Here is a 24,884-nt window from a genome sequence, read left to right on the forward strand (position 1 = left end):
CCCTATATATTCAATATAACATCAATTATACATAAATTATCTGAAAACGCAACATAATTCAATAACATTTATATAAACTTCTAGGTTAAGCATTTGGCAGTTGCTTTTTATGATTTTATGCATAATTATCAGCAAATATTCATATATGCACTAATTTGATTAATTAATCAGCACATGTAATTAATTTGACTGAAAAGCCTAAATACACCATTATTGATATTGTAGTTAAATACAGTAATGTATAATATGTCTAACATAGACACTAATAATAGTTTCAGTTTGATGCATCATGGGAAAGATCATAGTACATCTGATTCAATATAACTCAGGAAGATGTCATGCATAATGATATGCATGACTAACATATAAAACCGAAGGTAAGAGAAGCATCACTTTGCATTTTTTGTTCTTCTTGTGGAGGTTAACGGGATAATGATTCATATTTTTGTCTCTGTATTTCACCTTTCCAGTGCAGCTGTGACTTCAAGCTGCAACCCACAGGGTGACATTAATCTGCCAGTGTTCATGACTAGTGGAGACTTCACAATAGGAGGAATCTTTCCTTTGCATTATAGAGTAGAGCTTCCACCAACAGACTACATAAAGAGACCATTGGCAGCACAGTGCCGAGGGCAAGAACATGTCTAATGTTTTTTTTTTCTTCATGTCTTTTTATGTCATATATTGTTTACTGTTTATTTTATTATTTTTCCAATAAATAATTCGGAGAAACTAATCCATTGTTTTACAAGAATTTAAACTAAGGTGTTTTTATTTTTAAATTTTTTTTTATGCAGGTTTGATCCAAGAGCTTTCCGATGGGCTCTCACTATGACGCTTGCTGTGGATGAAATTAACAAAAGAAAAGACCTTTTACCAAACCGTACTCTGGCTTATAGTATTTTCGACTCTTGTGCCACTCCTGTAACGGCTCAGAAAGCAGTCCTGGCAGTACTGAATGGGCAGGATGTTGTTCAGAGTTTTATGTGTTCTGGAGCTAGTCCTTTATTAGGAATTATAGGGGAATCTGGATCCTCACAATCCATTGTCGTCTCCAGAACTCTGGAGCCTTTCAGAATTCCCATGGTAAATATATATATATATATATATATATATATATATATATGTATATATATATATATATGTATATATATATATATGACTTATAATGATGTCTTATAATGAAAGTATGTTAACTACTCTTGAGATATTTTTGTATTTTCTTTACATTTTTCTGTTATATATGCACAAAGTTGGCTAACAGTTGTTGCTTTTTCTTTTTCTTTCTTCTATTTTTTGTTAAATTAATAGATAAGTTATTTCTCAACCTGCTCTTGTCTAAGTGATCGGAAGCAGTTCCCAACATTTTTCAGAGTTGTGCCCAATGATGATTATCAGGTCAAAGCTATTGCACAGCTGTTAAAAAGGTTTGGCTGGACATGGATTGGTGTGGTCACTGAAGACCATGACTATGGCAGGTTTGCTTTACAAGGCTTAAAGCGAGAAATTGAAAATACTAACATTTGTTTGGCCTATCATGAAATGATACCGAAAGACTATACCCAGGAACAAGTCCTGAAGATTCTTAAAGTAATGAAGGATTCCACAGCTAAGGTAGTTGTTGTTTTTTCAGGAGAGGGGGAATTTTCCCCTTTCTTAAGAGAGTTTTTGGCTCAAAATATCACCGGAATTCAGTGGATTGCAAGTGAGGCTTGGATTACAGCTTCAATTTTAGCAGAAACTTATCCATTCTTAGATGGCACAATTGGGTTTGCAATACGTCAAGGACACATTCCAGGTCTCCAGGGTTACCTCGAAACAGTGACCCCTGAAAGGTACCCTTCAAACCCCCAAGTTCAGGAGTTGTGGGAGGCTCTGTATGGTTGTTCCCCCTCCACATCTAACTTGAACAGTCATTTGCCCTCCTGCACAGGGAAAGAAACTCTCAGACAAGAACACTCTGCCTACATGAACACTTCCAGCCCTCGTGTGACTTACAATGTGTATAAAGCAGTGTATGCCTTTGCTCATTCTCTACATAATCTCATTCACTGCAGACCTGGAAATGGACCGTTTGAGAATTTCTCATGTGCAAACCTCAGTAATGTGTTTCCATTGCAGGTAAAAGTACCTTAGGGTTTGGTGAGAACTGGTTTTCAGACAGAATAGCCATTATATTGTATGAGATGAACTGTCTTTCTTCTTACTAAATTGACCCCCTCTTCTTGTTGCTTTGTTATACTCCAAAGCTTCAGCATTATTTACAGGAAATCTCCTTTTCTGTTTCTGGAGAGGAAGTTAACTTTGATATCAAGGGAGATTCAATCCCATCATATGACTTGATAAACTGGAAAAGACACTCAAGTGGAGATATTCAGTTTGTGAAAGTAGGCCTCTATGATGGTGCTCAGCATTCTGGGAGAGAACTGATGATTGAGGAACAGGCCATTATGTGGTCTAAACAACAGAACAAGGCAAGGTGTTGACCGTGCACTGCACTGCCATCTGTTGTTCTTTTCAAATAAATGTCACTATGTGATCCCTGAGCCCCTATTAATATAAAAACATTTTAATAAATGTATAATAAATTACTTTTTTTTTTTACTTGTTTATGCTTGAATGCAATTTTAAATGAGTAATTTACTTTATAATAAAAATAATTATGATGTACTGTAGGTACCGGTGTCTGTATGCAGTAACGGCTGTACTCCAGGATTCAGAAAGGCTGTACGTCGTGGGCAACCTCTGTGCTGCTTTGATTGTGTCCCATGTGATATTGGCAAGATCAGTAATCAGACAGGTGATGTATGTTTTCTTAGTGACAATAAAATATAAAGCCTCCATCATTTGATTTAGTTATTTTATTTTATTTCTTCTTTTTATATATAGATTCAATAGATTGTCTGTCATGCCCTGAAGATTATTGGTCCAATGAAAATGGAACAGTGTGTCTCCTGAAGGTAGTTGAGTTTCTCTCCCATGATGCAATGGGAATCAGCCTGACTGTGATAGCTATAGTGGGAGCCTTTCTGACTGTCACAGTGCTGGGGATATTTCTGTACAACAAAGGAACCCCTATAGTCCGTGTGAATAACTCAGAGCTCAGTTTCTTCATCTTGTTATCACTGACTCTGTGTTTTCTATGTGCTTTGGTGTTTATTGGGGAACCCACATCCTGGTCCTGCATGCTACGACACACTGCCTTCAGCATCACCTTCTCCCTTTGCATATCCTGCATCCTGGGCAAGACTTTAGTGGTGCTGGCAGCTTTTACAGCTACTCGACCAGGAAACAATATAATGAAATGGTTGGGCCCAATACAGCAGAGAATCATAATCTTCTGCTGCACTCTAGTTCAGGTGGTCATATGCACTGTCTGGCTTGTAGCATCCCCTCCTTTCCCATATAGAAACACTAAATATCAACAGTCCAAGATCATCTTGGATTGCAGTGTGGGCTCTGATCTGGCCTTCTGGTGTGTGTTGGGATACATAGGCCTTTTGGCGTGTGTCTGCTTTTTTCTGGCCTTTTTAGCACGGAAGTTACCAGGCAATTTTAACGAGGCCAAATACATCACCTTCAGCATGCTTATATTTTGTGCAGTGTGGCTGGCATTTGTACCTGCATATGTCAGTTCACCTGGTAAATTTACAACTGCTGTGGAAATTTTTGCTATTTTAGCATCTAGTTTTGGCCTGCTCCTCTGCTTATTTGCCCCCAAATGTTACATTATTTTATTAAAGCCTGAAAAGAACACTAAGCAACATTTAATGGGAAAAGTTACAAAATAAAACCATTTTGTCTTATTGTATGGATACAATTTTTGTGACAACATCTGTAATACAGCAGATTTCAAGAAGATATATTAAGGAAATTATAGCTATAACTGTGAAAACCAAATTATATCTGTAATATTTTAATATTACAATAATAAAAAAATATTATACATTTATATTTTAAATGTTAATATATATTTTTACAATGAATAACATTTACAAAATGAATGTAGACATCTTTAAAAAAATATTGTCTTTAATTCAAGTCGTCAACTTTATTTATATACAGGGGTGCACATAACTTTTTCAGTGAGTTACTCAGGTGAGTACCAGGAGATAGTGTTTGGTACTCACCCCATATGTAGCGTGGCCACAGCTGTCAATCATGACGTCACATTCCCGTTTTATAGCATAAAATAACTAACTAAAACCAAACTAATTTAACACTTAAATTTATATCAGCGTGAAAAAAAACCCTGCCCTAAAATGATAAACACCTTTGGAAAAAAAATTATTTAAAGTATTATTTGATTGTTCGGATATATTTATTTGTATAAATTAAATATAATGAATCCTTATTAAATATATTAAAGAGCAGTGAATTTTCTCTTTTTATTTTGTTGTTTGATCAATATTAAGTGTACAGAAGGCATTAGGTTTATTACGCACTGTCACTTTAAGACCGAGTGTGCAGATCCAATTGCACTGATGCATTGTACATTCTGTAAAGACATAACCGACTGTGTTTACGCGAATACTCTCCAAAACTGACATTTAGACATAATGTTGTGTGTATTTGTCCATTCAGACGCGAAAGAGAGCTCAATTCAGTCCTTGCTGTCTATGTGCAGGACTGCACGCTTCGGGTCGCGCGCACGCGTGTATGTGTGTGTGTTCGTACAGAAAAACATACCGAATAAAGCTCTCGTCGTCACTCTTATTCAGATCTATCCATGTCTGCAGTCTCTTTATCACAAACGTTTACATTTTTTAATGATTTGAGACATGCATCAAGCGCATGCCAACTCGTATGCCGCCGGTAGATCAGCACGTTACAATTCAAATGTGCGCATCTTCCACAAACGCAAATCATTTCTGACTGGATCTCTTCCCCAGTCATCCCTCCCTAATTTCCGTCTAGTTTTTATTCGTTGACGCGGTTGTCATTTAAAACGGAGTTTTATTTAGTTTTCGTCTGTGAAAAAAATATATAAACACTGCCTAGGTTCCATTTTGGTGACAGTTACCCTTAAAGTACGCAAAGGCGCGTAGTAACACAAGTGGCATTACGCATTCCTGATTTTTGTCGCGCATGCGTACCTGCGTACCAGTTATGTGCACCCCTGTTTATATAGCGCTTTTTACAATACAGATTGTTTCAAAGCAGCTTCACAGAGATAACAGGAAAATAATGCAACAAAGTCTGTTTCAGCTGTACAGCAGATCTAGAAGAAAAATGTTGTCATAGCCCTGGTTAAGTAAGTTCAGTGATGGTTCATTTCAATTTATTTAGTTAATTTATATATAGAGCTACTCTGGAGAAAACAGTGATGTCATCTTCAAGTTTAGTTCAGTTCTAATATAATGGTCTATTCAATAATATAATGCTTTCAAAAGGACTTGGTCATTTTACCGATATTTTAAAACAAAATCAACCATGTAATGTTTGTTCTAAAATGTAACATAAACACACGTTTCACAAATGTTTGTTTAGAATGACTAAATAATAGACAATTGAAAGGTTAACTGATTTGCACATCCAATAAAATGCAATACAATACATTGTGACACTGGGTAATATAACAGCAAAAATGACTCATGAAACAATAAAGAAAAGATCTAGCATGATTTCCTTGCAGATATATTTTTATGTAATGCAGTGGAATATATACATTTAAAAGTGTACATTTAAAAGTGCTATCCTGTTGTTGCAAAATGCTATTAAAACAAAGCCTGTATATATGTCATGTATTTTATTTGGGACTTTTAATATGGACAAATAACATAAAAACCTGTGTTTGACATTAAAAAATAGGCTTGCAATTTGTCCTCAGACAAGGGAATACAGACATAAATGAAGCTCTAGCGCAAGTTCTGCCGGGAAGACTCAATTGTTACGTAACTTATTACCTTCTCATCTATCCAATCATATCCTAAAACTTTTGGTATAAAAGGTTGGTACTTACACACGTCTGAGTTCGCAGATGCTGTCGCTCCATTCACCTCCACCCTCCCCACCACCTCCAAGATGGGACCTTCCCTTCATTTTCCTTAACACCACCAAGACGGGTCCTGCGTTTTACACGCGTTTTACGCGCGTAACGCGTCTTTGCATTGACTTAACATTGAAATCACTCGCGCCTGACGCGCTATTCGCGTCCGGTGTGAACGCACCATTAGAGAACGCACCATGACAATCTGGGCCTCAGGTCAGGAAGCAGACAGACTGGCTTAACCGACCGTCTGCTAGCGGCCTCACGTCACCAAGGTCAGATAAATCCCATCACGAGACTCTTTCACCTAGATATCATCATATAGAGCAGGGGTGCCCAATCCTGCTCCTGGCGATCGACTGTCCTGCACAGTTCATCTCCAACCCTAATCAAACACACCTGAAGCAACCAATTAAGGTCTTCAGAGCACGTCAGGATCACTTGAAAATTAAAGGCAGGTGTGTTAGATTAGGGTTGGAGATGAACTGTGCAGGACAGTCGATCGCCAGGAGCAGGATTGGGCACCCCTGATATAGAGACTGTGTCTGTTCCCCGAACTTGGAAATCCAAAAAACGTTCAAACCCATCTAAGGTTAAAAATGTAATTGATGTTCAACATAAAAAACAGATATAATACGAATGAGCAAATGATAAAGCTTGGGTTGCTGAATATTCGATCTCTTACTTCAAAAGCGCTAATAGTTAATGATATGATTACAGATTATAACCTAGATGTGCTGTGTTTAACAGAAACCTGGCTAAAACCAAACGATTACATTGCTTTAAATGAGTCAACCCCACAAGATTACGGTTATAAACATGAACCTCGTCTGAAATGCAAAGGAGGAGGTGTTGCTGTAATTTATAGTAATATTTTCAAAACCACTAAGAAATCTAGTTGTAAATATAATTCTTTTGAAGTGCTGGTGCTTAATGTAAAAATATCTAGTGTAAACGATAAATCACGTTTGAAAATTCTGCTGGCTACTGTATACAGGCCACCAGGGTACCATACAGACTTTATCAAAGAATTTGCGGACTTTCTATCAGAATTAGTATTGGCTGCAGATAAAGTACTAATTGTTGGTGATTTTAATATACACATAGATAATGAAAAAGATGCATTGGGATTGGCATTTAAAGACATTATAAACTCTATTGGAGTTAGACAACACGTGTCAGGACCTACTCATTGTCGTAATCATACTCTAGATATTAGAAAAAGCAGTATCCTCACAACTGTGTTCCTTTCTTGAAAGAAATGATATCTGCGAGGATTTTCAGTCCGGATTTAGACCGTACCATAGTACCGAGACAGCTCTCGTTAAAGTCACAAATGATCTGCTCTTATCATCCGATCGTGGTTGTATCTCTCTATTAGTATTACTTGATCTTAGTGCTGCATTTGACACCATTGACCACAACATCCTTTTAAATAGACTCGAACATTATGTTGGCATTAGTGGAATTGCACTAGCATGGTTTAAATCATACTTATCTGACCGTTATCAGTTTGTAGCAGTAAATGAAGAGATGTCTTATCAATCACAAGTTCAGTATGGCGTACCACAAGGCTCAGTACTAGGACCGCTGCTGTTCACTCTGTATATGCTACCATTAGGAGATATCATTAGGAAACATGGAATTAGCTTTCACTGTTATGCCGACGATACTCAGCTGTATATTTCTTCAAAACCTAACGAAACCTACCAATTCACAAAATTAACGGAATGCATAGCTGATATAAAAAATTGGATGACTAGTAATTTCCTACTACTAAATTCAGAAAAAACAGAGATTCTAATTATTGGACAAAAAACTTCCACACGTAATAACCTAGAGTACTGTCTAACACTTGATGGCTGCTCTGTTAAGTCTTCGTCGTCGGTTAGGAACCTGGGTGTGCTCTTTGATACCAATCTTTCATTTGAAAGTCACGCGTCTAGTATCTGTAAAACCGCTTTCTTCCATCTTAAAAATATATCTAAATTACGTCATATGCTCTCAATGAATAATGCAGAACAATTAGTTCATGCGTTTATGACCTCAAGGCTATATTATTGTAATGCTCTACTGGGTGGTTGCCCTGCACGCTTAATAAACAAACTACAGCTAGTTCAAAACGCAGCAGCTCGAGTTCTTACCAGAACCAGGAAGTATGACCATATTAGTCCCGTTCTGTCAACACTGCATTGGCTGCCTATTAAACATCGTATAAATTTTTAAATATTGCTGATCACTTACAAAGCACTAAATGGTTTAGCTCTGCAGTACTTGAGCGAGCTCTTAACGCATTATAGTCCTTCACGTCTACTGCGATCTCAAAATTCCGGCCAGTTAATAATACCTAGAATATCAAAATCGACTGCTGGCGGTAGATCCTTTTCCTACTTAGCACCAAAACTTTGGAACAGTCTTCCTACCATTGTCCGGGAAGCAGACACACTCTGTCAGTTCAAATCTAGACTAAAAACACATCTCTTCGGCCTAGCATTCACATAACACATTATAGACTTCTATAATTCAATGTTAGGCTGCATAATTTAGAACAGCCGGGACCAGGAACACTTCCCGTAAATCCTGATGTACTTGGTACATCATAAGAAGGATGGCGTCTACGCTAATATTAGTCTCTCTGTCTATCCCGAGGTTTACCGCTGTCCACCGGAACCAGGCCGTATCCAGATCTGATGAAGGACCAGCGCCAGGACACGACGACGCCGCTGACCTGAAGTGTCAACCAGTCTCTCCTCCTCTCCACTCCGACTTCAACCTACCGGAACTGGACAAATACTCTGATTCATTCTGAACTTCATACACTGTTCACTCATTGGCCAGAGGAGAACTGGCCCCCGACTGAGCCTGGGTTCTCCCAAGGTTTTTTTCTCCATTCTGTCACCTGATGGAGTTTTTGTTCCTTGCCGCTGTTGCCTTGCCTTCTGGCTTGCTTAGTTGGGGACATTTAATATTCAACAATATTATAGATCTGCCTTAAAGGTGGACGATGATGAAATTGTTTTTTGTATTATTTTCATGTTATCACTGTGAAGCTGCTTTGATACAATCTGTATTGTAAAAAGCGCTATATAAATAAAGGTGACTTGACTTGACTTGACATGTATGTCTCTTTCCCTTTTTGCTTGCAAAACCTTTTTGGTCCGAGTTTCAGTTGTTGTGGCTAAGCTACATACACTGCATCTAATAGTAGTCTGACCTTTTTTCCTTAACGGATATGGCATAAATACACATAGACGAATGATGAAAGTATACAGTTTCCCGAAATCTGTCCTGACAACTCTAAAATATAAATAATTATCATAGGCTCATAGAGATTTAGGGTAAGGCAAAAATGTTTGGGAAATGGTTTTATGATGTATTCCCTCACTATTTAAATTTTACTCAAAAGATTCCACAATATAGCTTTAATTTTTGAAGAGGCATCATATTTAAATGAGATTTTACATATTAATTTGTTATTTGCTGCATGGTTGCTATTACACACTACCTGATTTAGCAAATTCTGTAACCCATGGAGACATACATAATGATATGCAAGGTAGCTAACCATATAAAAACTTTGGGAAATAGAAACATATCTTAGCTCTCTTAGTTTTTTTGGAGCTTGATAGAACAATGATTTACATTTTTGTATCTGTATTTCACCTTTCTAGTGCAGCTGTGACTTCAACCTGCTCTCCACAGGATGACTTTGATCTTCCAGTGTTCTTGTCTAGTGGAGACCTCACAATAGGAGGAATTTTTCCTTTACATTATAGAGTAGAACTTTCATCAACAGACTACATAAAGAGACCTTTAGCAGCACAGTGTCAAGGGTAAGGATATTTGCTATTTTCCAATCATATCTGGACAAGTCAATATTTTGCCTGCTGTTTAATTTGTATTCCGTTTGCCAAAAACAAATAATAAGATGCGACACCAATGTTCTAAAAGCAATTTTACAAAGTTATTTTTGTGGCTTTAAATGTAGGTTTGATCCAAGAGCTTTCCGCTGGGCTCTTTCTATGAAGCTTGCTGTGGAGGAGATAAACAATAGAAAAGATCTCCTTTCAAATCATACACTGGCTTACAGGATTTTTGACTCTTGCTCTACTCCTGTAACGGCTCAGAAAGCAGTCCTGGCAGTACTGAATGGGCAGGATGTTGTTCAGAGTTCAATGTGCTCTGGGGCTGGCCCTTTATTAGGATTAATAGGGGAATCTGGATCTTCACAATCCATTGTTCTCTCCAGAACTGTGCAACCCTTTCAAATACCCATGGTAAGTTATTTTTGGTCTGTTTATGTTCTGTATCTTGGAAACAAGCTCAATATGTATATATTATTTTGATGTATTTTATTTTCATTCATTTTTTTTCTTTCTTCTGTTTTATAGATAAGCTATTTCTCAACCTGCTCTTGTCTAAGTAATCGGAAGCAGTTCCCAACATTTTTCAGAGTGGTTCCCAATGATGATTATCAGGTCAAAGCTATTGCACAGCTGTTAAAAAGGTTTGGCTGGACATGGATTGGTGTGGTCACTGAAGACCATGACTATGGCAGATTTGCTTTACAAGGCTTAAAGCGAGAAATTGAAAATACTAACATTTGTTTGGCCTATCATGAAATGATCCCAAAAGACTATACCCAAGAAAAAGTCCTAAAGATTCTTAAAGTAATGAAGGAATCCACAGCTAAGGTAGTTGTTGTTTTTTCAGTAGAAGGGGAATTTTACCCTTTCTTGAGAGAGTTTGTGACTCAAAATATCACAGGAATTCAGTGGATTGCAAGTGAGGCTTGGATTACAGCTTCAATGTTAGCAGAAACATACCCATTCTTAGATGGCACAATTGGGTTTGCAATACGTCAAGGACACATTCCAGGTCTTCAGGATTACCTCAAAACAGTGACCCCTGAAAGGTATCCTTCAAACCCCCAAGTTCAGGAGTTGTGGGAGGCTCTGTATGGTTGTTCCCCCTCCACATCCAACTTGAACAGTCATTTGCCCTCCTGCACAGGGAAAGAAACTCTCAGACAAGAACACTCTGCCTACATGAACACTTCCAGCCCTCGTGTGAGTTACAATGTGTATAAAGCAGTGTATGCCTTTGCTCATTCTCTACATAATCTCATTCACTGTAGGCCTGGAAATGGACCGTTTGAGAATTTCTCATGTGCAAACCTCAGCAATGTGTTTCCATTGCAGGTAAAACTGTTTTAGGCTTTATACTTGGAACATTTTCAATGTCGGTTACTTTTTTCATTGCAAATATGATTGTGTAATTTATCTGGTCTTTTCTGGTCCTTTAATTTAATTGTTTTATTTTTATTTTTTTATGTACTCTAAAGCTTCAGCATTATCTTGAGGATGTTTCCTTCTCAGTATCCGGAGAAAATGTTAACTTTGATAATAAAGGAGACTCAATTCCATATTATGATTTGATAAACTGGCAAAGACACTCAAGTGGAGATATTCAGTTTGTGAAAGTGGGCCTCTATGATGGTGCTCAGCATTCTGGGAGAGAACTGATGATTGAGGAACAGGCCATTATGTGGTCTAAACAACAGAACAAGGCAAGGTGTTGACTGTGCACTGCACTGCCATCTGTTGTTTTTTTCAAATAACTTGAGCTGCTTTCAATCAGAAACATTTGCTAATGTATGCTGCGTATAACTGAGAAAAAATACAGAAAATACATTTATGAAATTTGTGATTATATTAACTTTTTTTTCATAGGTACCTGTCTCTGTGTGCAGTAATAGCTGTGCCCCAGGGTTCAGGACGGCTGCCCGTCGTGGGCAACCTCTGTGCTGCTTTGACTGTGTTCCATGTGAGAGTGGCAAGATCAGTAATCAAACAGGTAGATGCACCTTACTGCATGTTGAGTGATAAATATATATAATATATATGTATAAATATTTACTTGCCTTTATTTATACTGTCATTCATGTAATTGTTTAAATTCTAAATCTCTCACATGCACTGTGATTATATATATATATATATATATATATATATATATATATATATATGTATATATTTTTTTTTTAGATTCTGTAGATTGTCTGTCATGCCCTGAAGACTACTGGTCCAATGCAAACGGAACAGTGTGTGTCCCGAAAGTAGTTGAGTTTCTCTCCCATGATGCAATGGGAATCACGCTGACTGTGATAGCTATAGTGGGAGCCTTTCTGACTGTCACCGTGCTGGGGATATTTCTGTACAATAGAGGAACCCCTATAGTCCGTGTGAATAACTCAGAACTCAGTTTCTTCATCCTGTTGTCCTTGACTCTGTGTTTTCTATGTGCTTTGGTGTTCATTGGGGAACCCACATCCTGGTCCTGCATGCTACGACACACTGCCTTCAGCATCACCTTCTCCCTTTGCATATCCTGCATCCTGGGCAAGACTTTAGTGGTGCTGGCAGCTTTTACAGCTACCCGACCAGGAAACAATATAATGAAATGGTTGGGCCCAATACAGCAGAGAATCATAATCTTCTGCTGCACTCTAGTTCAGGTGGTCATATGCACTGTCTGGCTTGTAGCATCCCCTCCTTTCCCATATAGAAACACTAAATATCAACAGTCCAAGATCATCTTGGATTGCAGTGTGGGCTCTGATCTGGCCTTCTGGTGTGTGTTGGGATACATAGGCCTTTTGGCGTGTGTCTGCTTTTTTCTGGCCTTTTTGGCACGGAAGTTACCAGGCAATTTTAATGAGGCCAAATACATCACCTTCAGCATGCTTATATTTTGTGCAGTGTGGCTGGCATTTGTACCTGCATATGTCAGCCAGCCAGGTAAATTTACAACTGCTGTGGAAATTTTTGCTATTTTAGCTTCTAGTTTTGGCCTGCTCCTCTGCTTATTTGCCCCCAAATGTTACATTATTTTACTGAAGCCTGAAAAGAACACCAAGCAACATCTCATGGGAAAAGTTATTAAATGATGCAATGGGATGTTGAATGTGGAATAAATATCCAAAAATTGAGAATTCAAATGAAAATATAATTTTACCATAAATTCATATAATAATATATAATTATTATCTAATATGATATGTTAAGTTTATTCTAATGTGATATCTTCATATAGGGATATAGGAAACAGACTGTGTAAATACTTGTATATACTTAAAATAACATGAGAATATACTACAAAATTGTATCATGTCTTTAAAACAAATTTACTCTCTTTCTAATGAATACAATGTATATCGTCATGGGTTCCGCTACTGTTGTAAAAAGGAATCATATTAATAAAGCATATTTATGAATATCAATATTTTGAATCCTACTGATGGCATATGACAATGACATATAATGAGATGCATGGAGACCTGTGTCTGATATATATATAACAGGGTGTCCTGCCCACTGTAGTCATGCTGAGGGATGCAGGCATTAGAGAGCATGACTGTCCTTCTCCTGTGGCTTCTGATTTACCACCTCAGTGCACTCACTCCTGGAGATGTGTCTAAATGTGTCCTGCAAAGTGACTTTGAGCCAGGCCTCATGGCTAATGGAGATTTTCTAATAGGTGGCATTTTTCCTTTGCACTACAATCAGGAAATGCCAGATCTCAACTGTACTTACAAACCGGGGCCCGTCAAATGTAATGGGTGAGTAACAAATAATTTTTTTCTTAAACTGCCTGGAGAATATATTATTTATAAGGTATAAATATCTTAAATGAGTGTTTTGGTAGAAATATTTAAACCTGTGTACAACTTAAGTTTGGATGCCTTTTATTTCCTTCTTTCTGTTTACTTCATCTGCAGATTTGATCCGAGAGCTTTCCGCTGGGCCCTTACAATGAAACTTGCTGTAGAGGAAATAAACAAGCGAGCTGATCTTCTACCTGAATACACTCTGGGTTACAAAATCTTTGACTCTTGTGCATACCCTCTGACTGGGCAAAGATCAGCAGTAGCTGTTCTAAATGGGCCAAATGAGCAATTAAGCCCCATGTGTGCAGGTCCTGGTCCACTGCTTGCTATCATAGGAGAATCCGGGTCAGCTCAGTCTATTGTAGTTTCAAGACTTTTGCAGCCTTTCGGGATACCAATGGTGAGTCTAAAAAGAAACATTTTCAATAATTTTTGTGTTAATTTAAAGTGCATTTTGGTTTGTGTATGCTTTTTTGTGAGACAATAATTAAATTGAGAATAAATTAAGAAAAATAAATTCTCAGTAATGGAGAGGTAACCATGTACACAGTAAAACCATGCAGTGCAACCTAAGATCTAATAATATTCTTGTTACAGAATTTTCTCCTTTTTTTCTCTTGACAGATCAGTTATTTTTCATCCTGTGCATGTCTTAGTGATAGGAGAGAATTCCCTACATTCTTCAGAGTCATCCCTAGTGATGCCTATCAAGTAAAGGCCATTGCAAAACTCCTGCTGCATTTTAACTGGACCTGGGTGGGAGTGGTACGAGGAGATCACGAGTATGGTCGCTTTGCCCTTCAGGGCTTACTGAAGGAGTTAGAGAATACAGGCATATGTGTTGCTTATCAGGAGATGATTCCTCTGTTATACGAGCATCAGAGGGCCCTGGAAATCATTCGAGTCATGAGCCACTCCACTGCTCGGGTTGTAGTGGTGTTCTCAGCTGAAGGGGAGCTCACACCCTTCTTAAGAGACTACATGGAACAGAATGTCACTGGGATACAGTGGATTGCTAGTGAGGCATGGGTTACAGCCTCTGTGTTCACAGGAAATGAATATTACCCTTTCTTTGGAGGGACCATTGGATTTGGCATACGACAGGGCCAAATTCCTGGGTTAAGTGATTATCTCACAACGCTGAACCCACAAACGTACCCCTCAAATCCTCTGGTTCACGAGCTGTGGGGGGCGTTATATGACTGTTCGCCCTCCAGTTCCAGCTTAAATAATAATCTGCCCTCCTGTACAGGGCAGGAGACTGTTAGGGTGCAGCACTCTGCCTATTTTAATACTTCTAGCCCCCGCATTTCCTATAATGTTTATAAAGGAGTGTATGCCATTGCTCATTCCCTGCACAACCTTCTTCACTGTACGCCTGGGAAAGGGCCGTTCAAAAACTCCACATGTGCAAATGAACATAATGTCTACCCATGGCAGGTACTCAAAATAATGAGTGCTTAAATGATTAATGCTAAATTATCTCTGTACAAAGTTATGACTTGAACTAATGTAAACAGTCTTGATTTTATCTCCTAAACGCAGTTACAGCAGTATCTCCAAGAAGTGTCATTCACTATTTCAGGAGAAACAGTTAACTTTGACATGAAAGGCGATTCTATCCCATCTTATGACCTCATAAACTGGCAGCGGGGCTCAGCTGGAAATATTGAGTTTGTTAATGTGGGGATGTTCGATGGTGCACAAGAATCTGGCCAAGAACTGGTTATCCAGGAGAAGGCTATCATGTGGCCCGGACATCAGACTGAGGCAAGCTGTTCACACAGTGTATTTCAGTACATGAGATTCCATGTTCTGAAGTTCTGTAGGGTCAAATGGAGGTAAGTATCAATTTGAAATATGAAAGAATTGTTATTCTGAAGATGGAAGATCTGTCTGTGGGAAGGAAATGCAAAAGGCAAAATGAATCGTTGTTTTCCAATCAGTTTGTCCGATACTCATTATGTATCCAGGTTAGTTTCATAGTAGCTAATTAGTTTCTTGTCAAATAATGAATAATGCTTTGAACTACAGGGACATTGTTAATATACACTAGTATACATTACTAATTTATGTGTGGCTGTGTTGTTTGAGCAGGTGCTGGTGTCTGTGTGCAGCAACAGCTGCACTCCGGGATTCAGGCAGGCTGTCCGTCGTGGCCAGCCTCTGTGCTGCTTTGACTGTGTACCTTGTGACAGTGGCAAAATCAGTAATAAGACAGGTTGGAGAACAACTTCAATAATTCAGGGAAAAAAAACTGTGACCTTTATCCTCATTTTTATAGTATTTCCCTCTCTTTAGATTCATTAGAATGTATGGCCTGTTCTGAAGATTACTGGTCAAATGCTGAGGGAACAGTGTGTATTCCAAAAGTGGTTGAATTCCTGTCCCATGATGCAATGGGAATGACCCTAACAGTAATAGCTGTAGTGGGGGCCTGCCTCACTTTGGCTGTGTTTGCTGTATTTCTCTATTACAGAAACACACCTGTTGTACGCATAAATAACTCAGAGCTCAGTTTCTTCATCTTGTTATCACTGACTCTATGTTTTCTATGTGCTTTGTTATTTATTGGGGAACCCACAACCTGGTCCTGCATGCTACGACACACTGCCTTCAGCATCACCTTCTCCCTTTGCATATCCTGCATCCTGGGCAAGACTTTAGTGGTGCTGGCAGCTTTTACAGCTACTCGACCAGGAAACAATATAATGAAATGGTTGGGCCCAATACAGCAGAGAATCATAATCTTCTGCTGCACTCTAGTTCAGGTGGTCATATGCACTGTCTGGCTTGTAGCATCCCCTCCTTTCCCATATAGAAACACTAAATATCAACAGTCCAAGATCATCTTGGATTGCAGTGTGGGCTCTGATCTGGCCTTCTGGTGTGTGTTGGGATACATAGGCCTTTTGGCGTGTGTCTGCTTTTTTCTGGCCTTTTTAGCACGGAAGTTACCAGGCAATTTTAATGAGGCCAAATACATCACCTTCAGCATGCTTATATTTTGTGCAGTGTGGCTGGCATTTGTACCTGCATATGTCAGTTCACCTGGTAAATTTACAACTGCTGTAGAAATTTTTGCCATTTTGGCATCTAGTTTTGGCCTGCTCCTCTGCTTATTCACCCCCAAGGTTTATATTATTTTACTAAAGCCTGAGAAAAACACCAAGCAACATCTAATGGGAAAAGACAAATGATACAATTGATCATTTTTTGAGTCCAGTACAAAGTGAAAGAAATAGAAATAATGTGAAATAAATAATAAAAAATAGCAAATTAACAGTAATTGAATTAACGTTTATTTATTTATTTATTTGCTTACTTTATTAATATCTGTATACATATTACTGCCATTTTTTAGATTGTATTATGAGTGGTACTTGATGTCTTATTGTTAACAAGTGTACACATTGAGGCATGTAAATCAACAGTAATCATACTATGCTTCAACAATGGGTATTTGTAAGAGTATATCAATTTACTGGACACTAAAAACAACAAACTATAAAGGACTATTATGGAACAATCAAACTCAGACCTACACTTCTACAAGGACACTACAGCCATACATACCCTTTACAAATAATCATCATAATAATAATAACAACAACTAAAATACAAGAAGTTCAGGCTAGAGATTGAGAATGTGAGACAAATGTTTGTTAACCCCTTAAAGGATAATTCCGGTATTTAACACCTTGAGTCTATATTGTAGTTTGTTTTGGATGAACAAGAGTGGTGGACAACATTTTTTTGACAATGGTTCCTCTCTCGAGTTTTTGACTATATAAGAATTGGAGTCAATGGGCATGTCTGAAAATGTCATTAAAACAGCCAATAATGTTCGTTTACAAAACTGTGCAACTCACCGAGTGATTAGTGATGTTAGTTGATGTTCCAGAAACAAAAAGTGTTGCGAAATACAGTTTCTGTCGTGTTTTATTCGTCATTTTGTAAAATCCCATTGAATTCTGTTGAAGGACTGAGTGCTCGAAAATGACGAATACAACACGACAGAAACTGTATTTCGCAACACTTTTTGTTTCTGGAACATCAACTAACATCACTAATCACTCGGTGAGTTTAACAGTTTTGTAAACGAACATTATTGGCTGTTTTAATGACATTTTCGGACATGCCCATTGACTCCAATGTTAAATGGGTCCATGGCCAATTCTTTTATAGTAAAAAACTCGAGAGAGGAACCATTGTCAAAAAAATGTTGTCCACCACTCTTGTTCATCCAAAACAAACTACAATATAGACTCAAGGTGTTAAATACCGGAATTATCCTTTAACTGTCACTCCCTTTTTGAGAATACAGTGCTTAGCATAAGTGAACACACCCATGCTAAAGTTGACCAAAACGAGGAATAAAAAACATCTTTTGGAGAATGATCGTAATGCCTCAATTAAAAAGTGAGGAAAACAACCTTTAAGGACACCTATTTTCTTTGTGAATGAATAGTGTATCGCAAATAAATAAATGTTCTTCCTTAAAATACAGGGTGCATAAGTCAGGACCCCCCTATTTTAAATTCCCATAGACGCAAGCAGATATTTATTTTTAAAGGCCAGTTATTTCATGGATCCAGGATACTATGCATCCTGATAAAGTTCCATTGGCCTTTGGAATTAAAATAGCCCCACATCATTACATACCCTTCACCGTACCAAGAGATTGGCATGGTTTTATTTCAGTTAGCCTAATAGCTGGTTTGATTTGCATTGAAATTATCTTATGGAAAGTACCCTATGCCAATCTCTAGGTATGGTGAAGGATAATGGCTGATTTATACTTCTGCGTCAGACCTATGCCGGAGCCTCTACGCTATAGACTACGCGTTGGTTTTCATTTATACTTCTTTTATACGTTTATACGTTGTCCGCGTTGACGCGCAATTACACACGCAGAGGGAGCATGTGAAACCTGAGGCAGGGGTTCTAGCAGACCAATCACAACGCTTGCGTCTTCTGCATAGAATTGACGCGTTGTTACATTTTTGGAGAGTTGCAGGTCAGGGTACGCGCGTGAGTACGACGCAGAAGTATAAATTGTGCTTAAGCCTTGGTGCCTTTTTAATTAAAGGTATAGTGGAAGGTTTTCCCGAATTTTAGAAAAGAACTACCCTCTCCACTTTTTGAAAAAATGGACATGCGCAACACTCTACCTGCTCCCGAGAGAAAACGCCTATTAAACGTGTGCACGAGAGAGCAGTCACGAGCCTAGTTCTCCTCGTGCACGCTCTGTTTACAAGTTGCTGTCAGCATGGCTCATACAAGCCTACTTTCAAAAAGAAGATTTGCACTTTTTCCACTATGTTATTTACTTATTATACTGATCGATTGAGTGAGGACTCAAGACATGATCTGCAATGGAGAAGTAGCTTGTTGCATTTGTGTAATAAATACTATGGTGAACACATTGGAATTATCAAAAATGAACACACAAGGTTTTATAACATTTCAGCGTGATACCTTTTACCATTTGGTCATTAGGCTACTTAAGACAAATTGAGAGGTTTACCGTGTCTGTGCAGTGCGTGACTTGTGCCAGAGCTAGCATCGCTAATCATAGCTTACATTAACTTTTACTAGCAGTAATTTTAAATGGATTTCTCTAAATAGCATGCCAAACTTTACCTGTCGAGTAGAAACTTCGCGACTGAGGCATCAGTGGGAAGCCCAACCTGTGCTTTTAGCGCACGCCAGCGTGTGAAATATTCTCCCAAAAACACTCTGGTCTTGTTTCTTTCTTCAGAGGCCTTTCTCTTCTTGTCAAACAATTCGTAGACACTTTTTCTCTTGCGACCCTCAGACATTTTGAAAAAACCCGGTGAGAACGGCGAGCTTCAATGAATGGCTGAAACCGTAGCTCACCAGGAGGACCAATAGTCTTGATGATCCACCTGGAAAAATAAAATCTTCCACTATACCTTTAAGGCATTAAGATCAATTTCCAAAATATTAGGTTTTTATTCCTCTTTTTAGTCAACTTTAGCATGGGTGTGTTCACTTATTTACATTTGGTCTTGTTTTACAGAAGACACTCAGCAGACTATTGCACCTCAAATAATGAAAGTATGAAAAAATCATGGAAGTTTAAATGTACTGTAAACCAAATGTACTGTACTGAATATTTGTATTTTATATAAATAAATATTTTACTTAATAATTTTTACTCTAGAATTACAAAAAAATCCAATCCATATGTCTATCCATGTTGTGTTCCAAATTTGAAGTTGATATCACAAAAATGTAAAAATGTCCTAATTTATGATGATTACGAAAAAATATATATATGATAAGAAAAAAGGCGATAAATAAACACAAAAGGTCCCACATTTAAGGTCAGATCTCATTGTAAACTTGTCGAAATAAGTAGGATGGTGAGAGAAACGAATATAACAATGAATTTTTAATGTAAAACATTTATCATGGGGTTGACAGGGGGTGGGGGGACTTTAAAGAAGCTATAGGTCCTGTTATTGAAGTTTAGAAACTTTATGAACACCCACAGCATAATGACATTATTTATTTCTAAGCATTCAAATATATTAACCACACCCTCTTACAATTCCCCTTGCAAATTCATTGCCACAGAGAACAACTGTGGCTATTTAAACGTGGTGCAATGCTCACCTGACATTTGGAGAGCTCACTGTCTAAACAAGAGAAATGAATGTTTTAATAATTGTTACAGTACTTTGCATTGGCAGACTTTGTCCTGCAGTGTGTGGGGTTAATTTAGGCATCTGCACCCTGCAAGGTGACCCTCAGCCACCTGCCCTCTTTAAAGATGGAGACTTTGTTATTGGAGGGGTTTTCTCTATTCATGACTATCTGAGGACAGAGAAGCACCTCTATACTAGACGGCCACAACCACTAGAGTGCAGTGGGAGGTTAGCATATATAGTATGGGATATCACTCTTAATATAACATGTTGATATTGAAATTGTTCAAATTATAATTTTATATGACTAAAATAAGAATTATTAGTTCATGTATTTATACAAATATTATCTGGTGTTTGTAATCATGTGATAAAGTTATGAGAAATCATATGTGTAGGCAATATGTGTTCTCATGTAAAAGTATATTTATTTTTCTATTATATTTGTATTTATTTATTGTGGTTTATCTCAACAGCGTGGGTTTCAGAGAGATGCGCTTTGTTCGTGCCTTTGAGTTCGCCATCAATGAGATCAACAACAGCTCCGATCTCTTACCGGGCGTAACTTTAGGGTATCATATATATGACTCTTGTGCTTCTGTGCCAATGGCAATCAAAGTAGCATTTCAGCTTGCCAACGGACTAGATCTCATATTTAACGACACTGATTCCTGTGTAAAATCTGCAGCTGTTACAGCAGTAGTCGCAGAATCTGGCTCTACGCCGTCTATAAGCATTTCAAGACTTCTCGGTCCATTTGGAATTCCACAGGTGCGGGTTCAATATTAGTTCTTCATGTCATTTTAAAAATAAATGAAAATGTAGTTTAGATATACTGTACATTATTGGTATATTCATATTTGCAATTGAAAACACTGACATAAGGCTTGGTATTGGCTAAGACCGGGCCCGATGAACATTTGAGAGAAATTTAAAAACCGTGTCCTAAATCGTTCTTTTACTGCATCTATATAAAAAACGACCATTAGAATGTATGTAATTGACTTAGGTGTTTATTTTTCCGGTTGCTTACTTTTTCACTGTCCCCTAACGGTTCACTAGGTAAGTCATTATGCAACATGCGCATGTCTCAGTGACAAGCGGCAGTATCCTACTTTCTTCAGGACCATCCCCAGCGATCACCATCAAGCGGCCGCACTGGCACGGATGGTCAAGCACTTCGGGTGGATGTGGATCGGGGCTGTGCGCAGTGATTCAGACTACGGGAACAATGGCATGGCATCCTTCCTGAAGGCTGCGGAGGAGGAGGGAATCTGTGTGGAGTATTCTGAGGCCTACTACAGGACCCAGCCGCGCAGTAAACTGAAAAGAGTCGCTGATGTCATTCGCAGATCAACGGCTCGTGTAATAGTTGCCTTCCTGGCCTCAGGTGACATGAGAATCCTCTTAGAAGAGCTGAGTCAGCAGCCTCCTCCTCCGATGCAATGGATTGGCAGCGAGGCTTGGGTTACAGACCCAGAAATGCTACGGTTTAATTTATGTATCGGTGCTGTAGGCTTTGGAATCCCGCGGTCTGTTATCCCGGGATTTCGTAACTTTTTACTTGACCTGTCTCCAGAGCAGGTGCTGAAATTTCCCCTGCTGACAGAATTCTGGGAAAGCTCATTTAGCTGTAGTCTAAAACGGCAGACAGGTTCTTCTACTGGTATGCCAGCATGTGATGGCACAGAGTACCTGCACGCATTACAGAACCCGTACACAGACACGTCCCAGCTGAGGATCACTAACATGGTGTACAAAGCCACATATGCTATAGCTCATGCCCTCCATGGCATTGTATGTAAGGAAAAGCATTGTGACAAAAACATAAAAACTGAGCCCCGAAAGGTAAGTTTTCAAATAAAAATCAAACTGATTTTAAATTAGAGAAAGAAAAAACAGCATATATGTATATATAATCTTACCCAGTATTTCTGCACTGATAACTCAAAAAATTATATTTCAATCAACACAATATGAAAATATATCTGAATTTTGAATGAACCCTGCAGGTTTTTGATCAGCTCAAGCTAGTGAACTTCACAAAAAATAATTATTCTGTTTCATTTGATACCAATGGAGACCCTGTGGCCACCTATGAACTTGTGAATTGGCAGCTTCAGGGAGACGGTTCAATTGATTTTGTGACAGTGGGTCAATATGATGCAGCGCAGCCTAAAGGCCAAGAATTCAGTCTGAGCACAGCTATCATTTGGAACGATGGCAGGGAAATGGTATACATTGTTTTGTTCTGTTCATGTGTAAATTAACTGTGAATATATGTGAGTGCTGTGTTCCTGTCTCCTGCAGGTGCCTGTGTCTCTGTGCAGTGAGAGCTGTCCTCCAGGCACTAGGAAGGCTGTGCAAAAAGGAAGACCTGTCTGCTGTTATGACTGCATTAACTGTGCTGAAGGAGAGATCAGTAATGAGACAGGTTATTCTGCTAAATAAATAATCCATATTTCTTTGATCTTGTATGCCCCCAAAAGAAAATATCTTGCTTTTCTGTTCACGGCCGGTCATTCTAACCCACATTATATTATGGTATTCTCTATAATCTTTTGTGTGTGTGTCCATCGCATTGCCAACACATCTGTGTGTAATTTAACCATTAATTATTTTTCCAGATTCTGTAGATTGTTATCCATGCCCTCCGGAGTCCTGGCCCAACAAAGAGAATGACAAGTGTCTTCCTAAACCAGTGGAGTTTCTCTCTTGGGATGAAATCCTCGGTATCATCCTCACTGTTTTTTCTATGGCTGGGGCTTTAGTGGCTTTGAGCATGGCTGTAGTGTTCTACAAAAACAGGGCCTCTCCAATAGTAAGAGCCAACAACTCAGAGCTGAGCTTCCTGCTGCTCTTCTCACTGACTCTGTGTTTCCTCTGCTCACTTACTTTCATAGGTCGTCCCACTGAGTGGTCCTGTATGTTGCGTCACACAGCGTTCGGGATCATTTTCGTCCTCTGTATCTCTTGTGTTCTGGGAAAAACAATAGTGGTGTTAATGGCCTTCAAGGCTACACTTCCAGGAAGTAATGTTATGAAATGGTTTGGGCCAGCACAACAGAGACTCAGTGTTTTTGGTTTCACTCTTGTACAGATCCTTATATGTGTGCTTTGGTTAACAATATCTCCACCATATCCTTACAATAATATGCAACACTACAAAGAAAAGATAATTCTAGAATGCAGTTTAGGATCAGCTGTTGGTTTCTGGGCTGTACTGGGTTATATTGGCCTCCTAGCTTTCCTTTGCTTTATTTTAGCTTTTCTGGCCCGAAAGCTGCCTGATAACTTCAATGAGGCTAAATTCATCACATTCAGTATGCTCATATTCTGTGCTGTTTGGATCACATTTGTTCCAGCTTATGTCAGCTCTCCAGGGAAATTTACTGTAGCTGTGGAGATATTTGCTATTTTAGCTTCAAGCTTTGGTCTGATTCTCTGTATTTTTGCTCCTAAGTGCTTTGTTATTTTATTTAGGCCAGAGCAGAATACCAAAAAACATTTAATGGGCAAAGTACCATCAAAAGCCCTCTGAGACACACACAACTTTCATGACAACTGTTTAATATATGATATGATACATTCTGAGATTTTAATGCGTAAGCTTTGACATCAACTCACATAACTGTTCTACATGTTTGTGCTACACTGTATGATTGTTACAAAAACAGTTTAGAACAGCAAACTTATCAAAATGATTTTCAAGATAAATTTGCATTGATATAGTTTTATAATCACACTTGTTGTCTTAACAGATGTATAATCTTGTGTACTTCATTCAGCATATTTCTGAGTTAAACAATATACAGAAATACAATTTTTTTTTTTATAAAACATTGCTTTATAATATTCTAATATTTGTGATATTATACAAATAAATGTAACCTAAAAATGTATTAATATGAAATATCAGCCAATAAATGACTACAGAAATGGAAACAGGCTTTTGTGCCATATACTGTACTATAAACTTTCAGGAATACATTTTTCACAAAATGTAAATACAAGCTTTTTTTCAATTAAATAAAAGAAAAATAGAAAGGAGTCAATGAGGCCATGCATTTTTTGTTGTTGTGATCACTAGTTAATTTTCTGTTTATTTTCACAGTAAAATCTTTTTTTGTGTGTGAACTAACCTTTTAAGATTTTCAGGTAGGTCTAACAGGTAAATATACAGTAATTGGATAATCAAACAGTCTTTACTGCATAAATTATAAATTTAATACAGATTATTCCTTATTAAAGTTACAAAAGCTATTCAGTCAACAGCAGAGTGATTTTCTCTTTGTCTTGTGTTCTTTGATTACTGTTAATGATATGGACAGCAGCAGCAGGATAATTAGGCTGCTGTCACTTTAAGACCTGACGCACATGACAAGGATCTATTTGTACGTTCAAGTCATCTCATATAGATCGTATTTACGAGTTGAATGCACTTGACACCACAATGTCGTAAATACCAGTGGGAAGCTCGGGATTTTCTCTAAGCCCCGATCTTTACGAGTTGTGGGCGTGTCACTGAGAAACATGGCGGAATACCACA

The 24,884-nt window shown here is 38.1% G+C and overlaps 3 protein-coding genes across 3 annotated transcripts; all 3 read left to right on the forward strand.

Annotated features, from left to right (window-relative positions):
* Positions 1–371: 371 nt before the first annotated feature.
* LOC307002776 (extracellular calcium-sensing receptor-like) lies at positions 372–13,063 on the forward strand. The gene is made up of 7 exons (XM_079620689.1): positions 372–377; positions 471–632; positions 798–1,086; positions 10,381–11,190; positions 11,334–11,558; positions 11,722–11,845; positions 12,037–13,063. Exons 2-7 carry the CDS (start codon positions 526–528, stop codon positions 12,936–12,938), a joined length of 2,457 nt encoding a protein of 818 aa, XP_079476815.1. The 5' UTR covers positions 372–377; positions 471–525; the 3' UTR covers positions 12,939–13,063.
* Positions 13,064–13,383: 320 nt separating this feature from the next.
* On the forward strand, positions 13,384–16,858 carry olfcv3 (olfactory receptor C family, v3; the record flags this gene model as incomplete). The annotated part of the gene is made up of 6 exons (XM_079620667.1): positions 13,384–13,610; positions 13,770–14,058; positions 14,283–15,098; positions 15,204–15,428; positions 15,756–15,879; positions 15,960–16,858. The coding sequence occupies 6 exons, from the start codon at positions 13,384–13,386 to the stop codon at positions 16,856–16,858; spliced, it is 2,580 nt and encodes an 859-aa protein (XP_079476793.1).
* A 3,481-nt stretch (positions 16,859–20,339) lies between these two features.
* Positions 20,340–24,241, forward strand: LOC307002393 (extracellular calcium-sensing receptor-like; the record flags this gene model as incomplete). Its single annotated transcript, XM_079619975.1, has 6 exons — positions 20,340–20,563; positions 20,812–21,106; positions 21,398–22,183; positions 22,348–22,569; positions 22,646–22,769; positions 22,963–24,241. The coding sequence occupies 6 exons, from the start codon at positions 20,340–20,342 to the stop codon at positions 23,874–23,876; spliced, it is 2,565 nt and encodes an 854-aa protein (XP_079476101.1). The 3' UTR covers positions 23,877–24,241.
* Positions 24,242–24,884: the final 643 nt, after the last annotated feature.

Source organism: Phoxinus phoxinus (assembly GCF_949152265.1).
Source record: "Phoxinus phoxinus genome assembly, chromosome: 8".
In the NCBI taxonomy this organism is placed as follows: domain Eukaryota; kingdom Metazoa; phylum Chordata; class Actinopteri; order Cypriniformes; family Leuciscidae; genus Phoxinus; species Phoxinus phoxinus.

Bases quoted from the DNA above. Each gene is read 5' to 3' on its own strand.
- LOC307002776 (XM_079620689.1), top strand. From the start codon at position 526: ATGACTAGTGGAGACTTCACAATAGGAGGAATCTTTCCTTTGCATTAT. The intron at 11,191-11,333 runs GTAAAACTGTTT...TGTACTCTAAAG, and splicing joins GCAATGTGTTTCCATTGCAG to CTTCAGCATTATCTTGAGGA. The intron at 11,559-11,721 runs GCAAGGTGTTGA...TTTTTTTCATAG, and splicing joins GGTCTAAACAACAGAACAAG to GTACCTGTCTCTGTGTGCAG.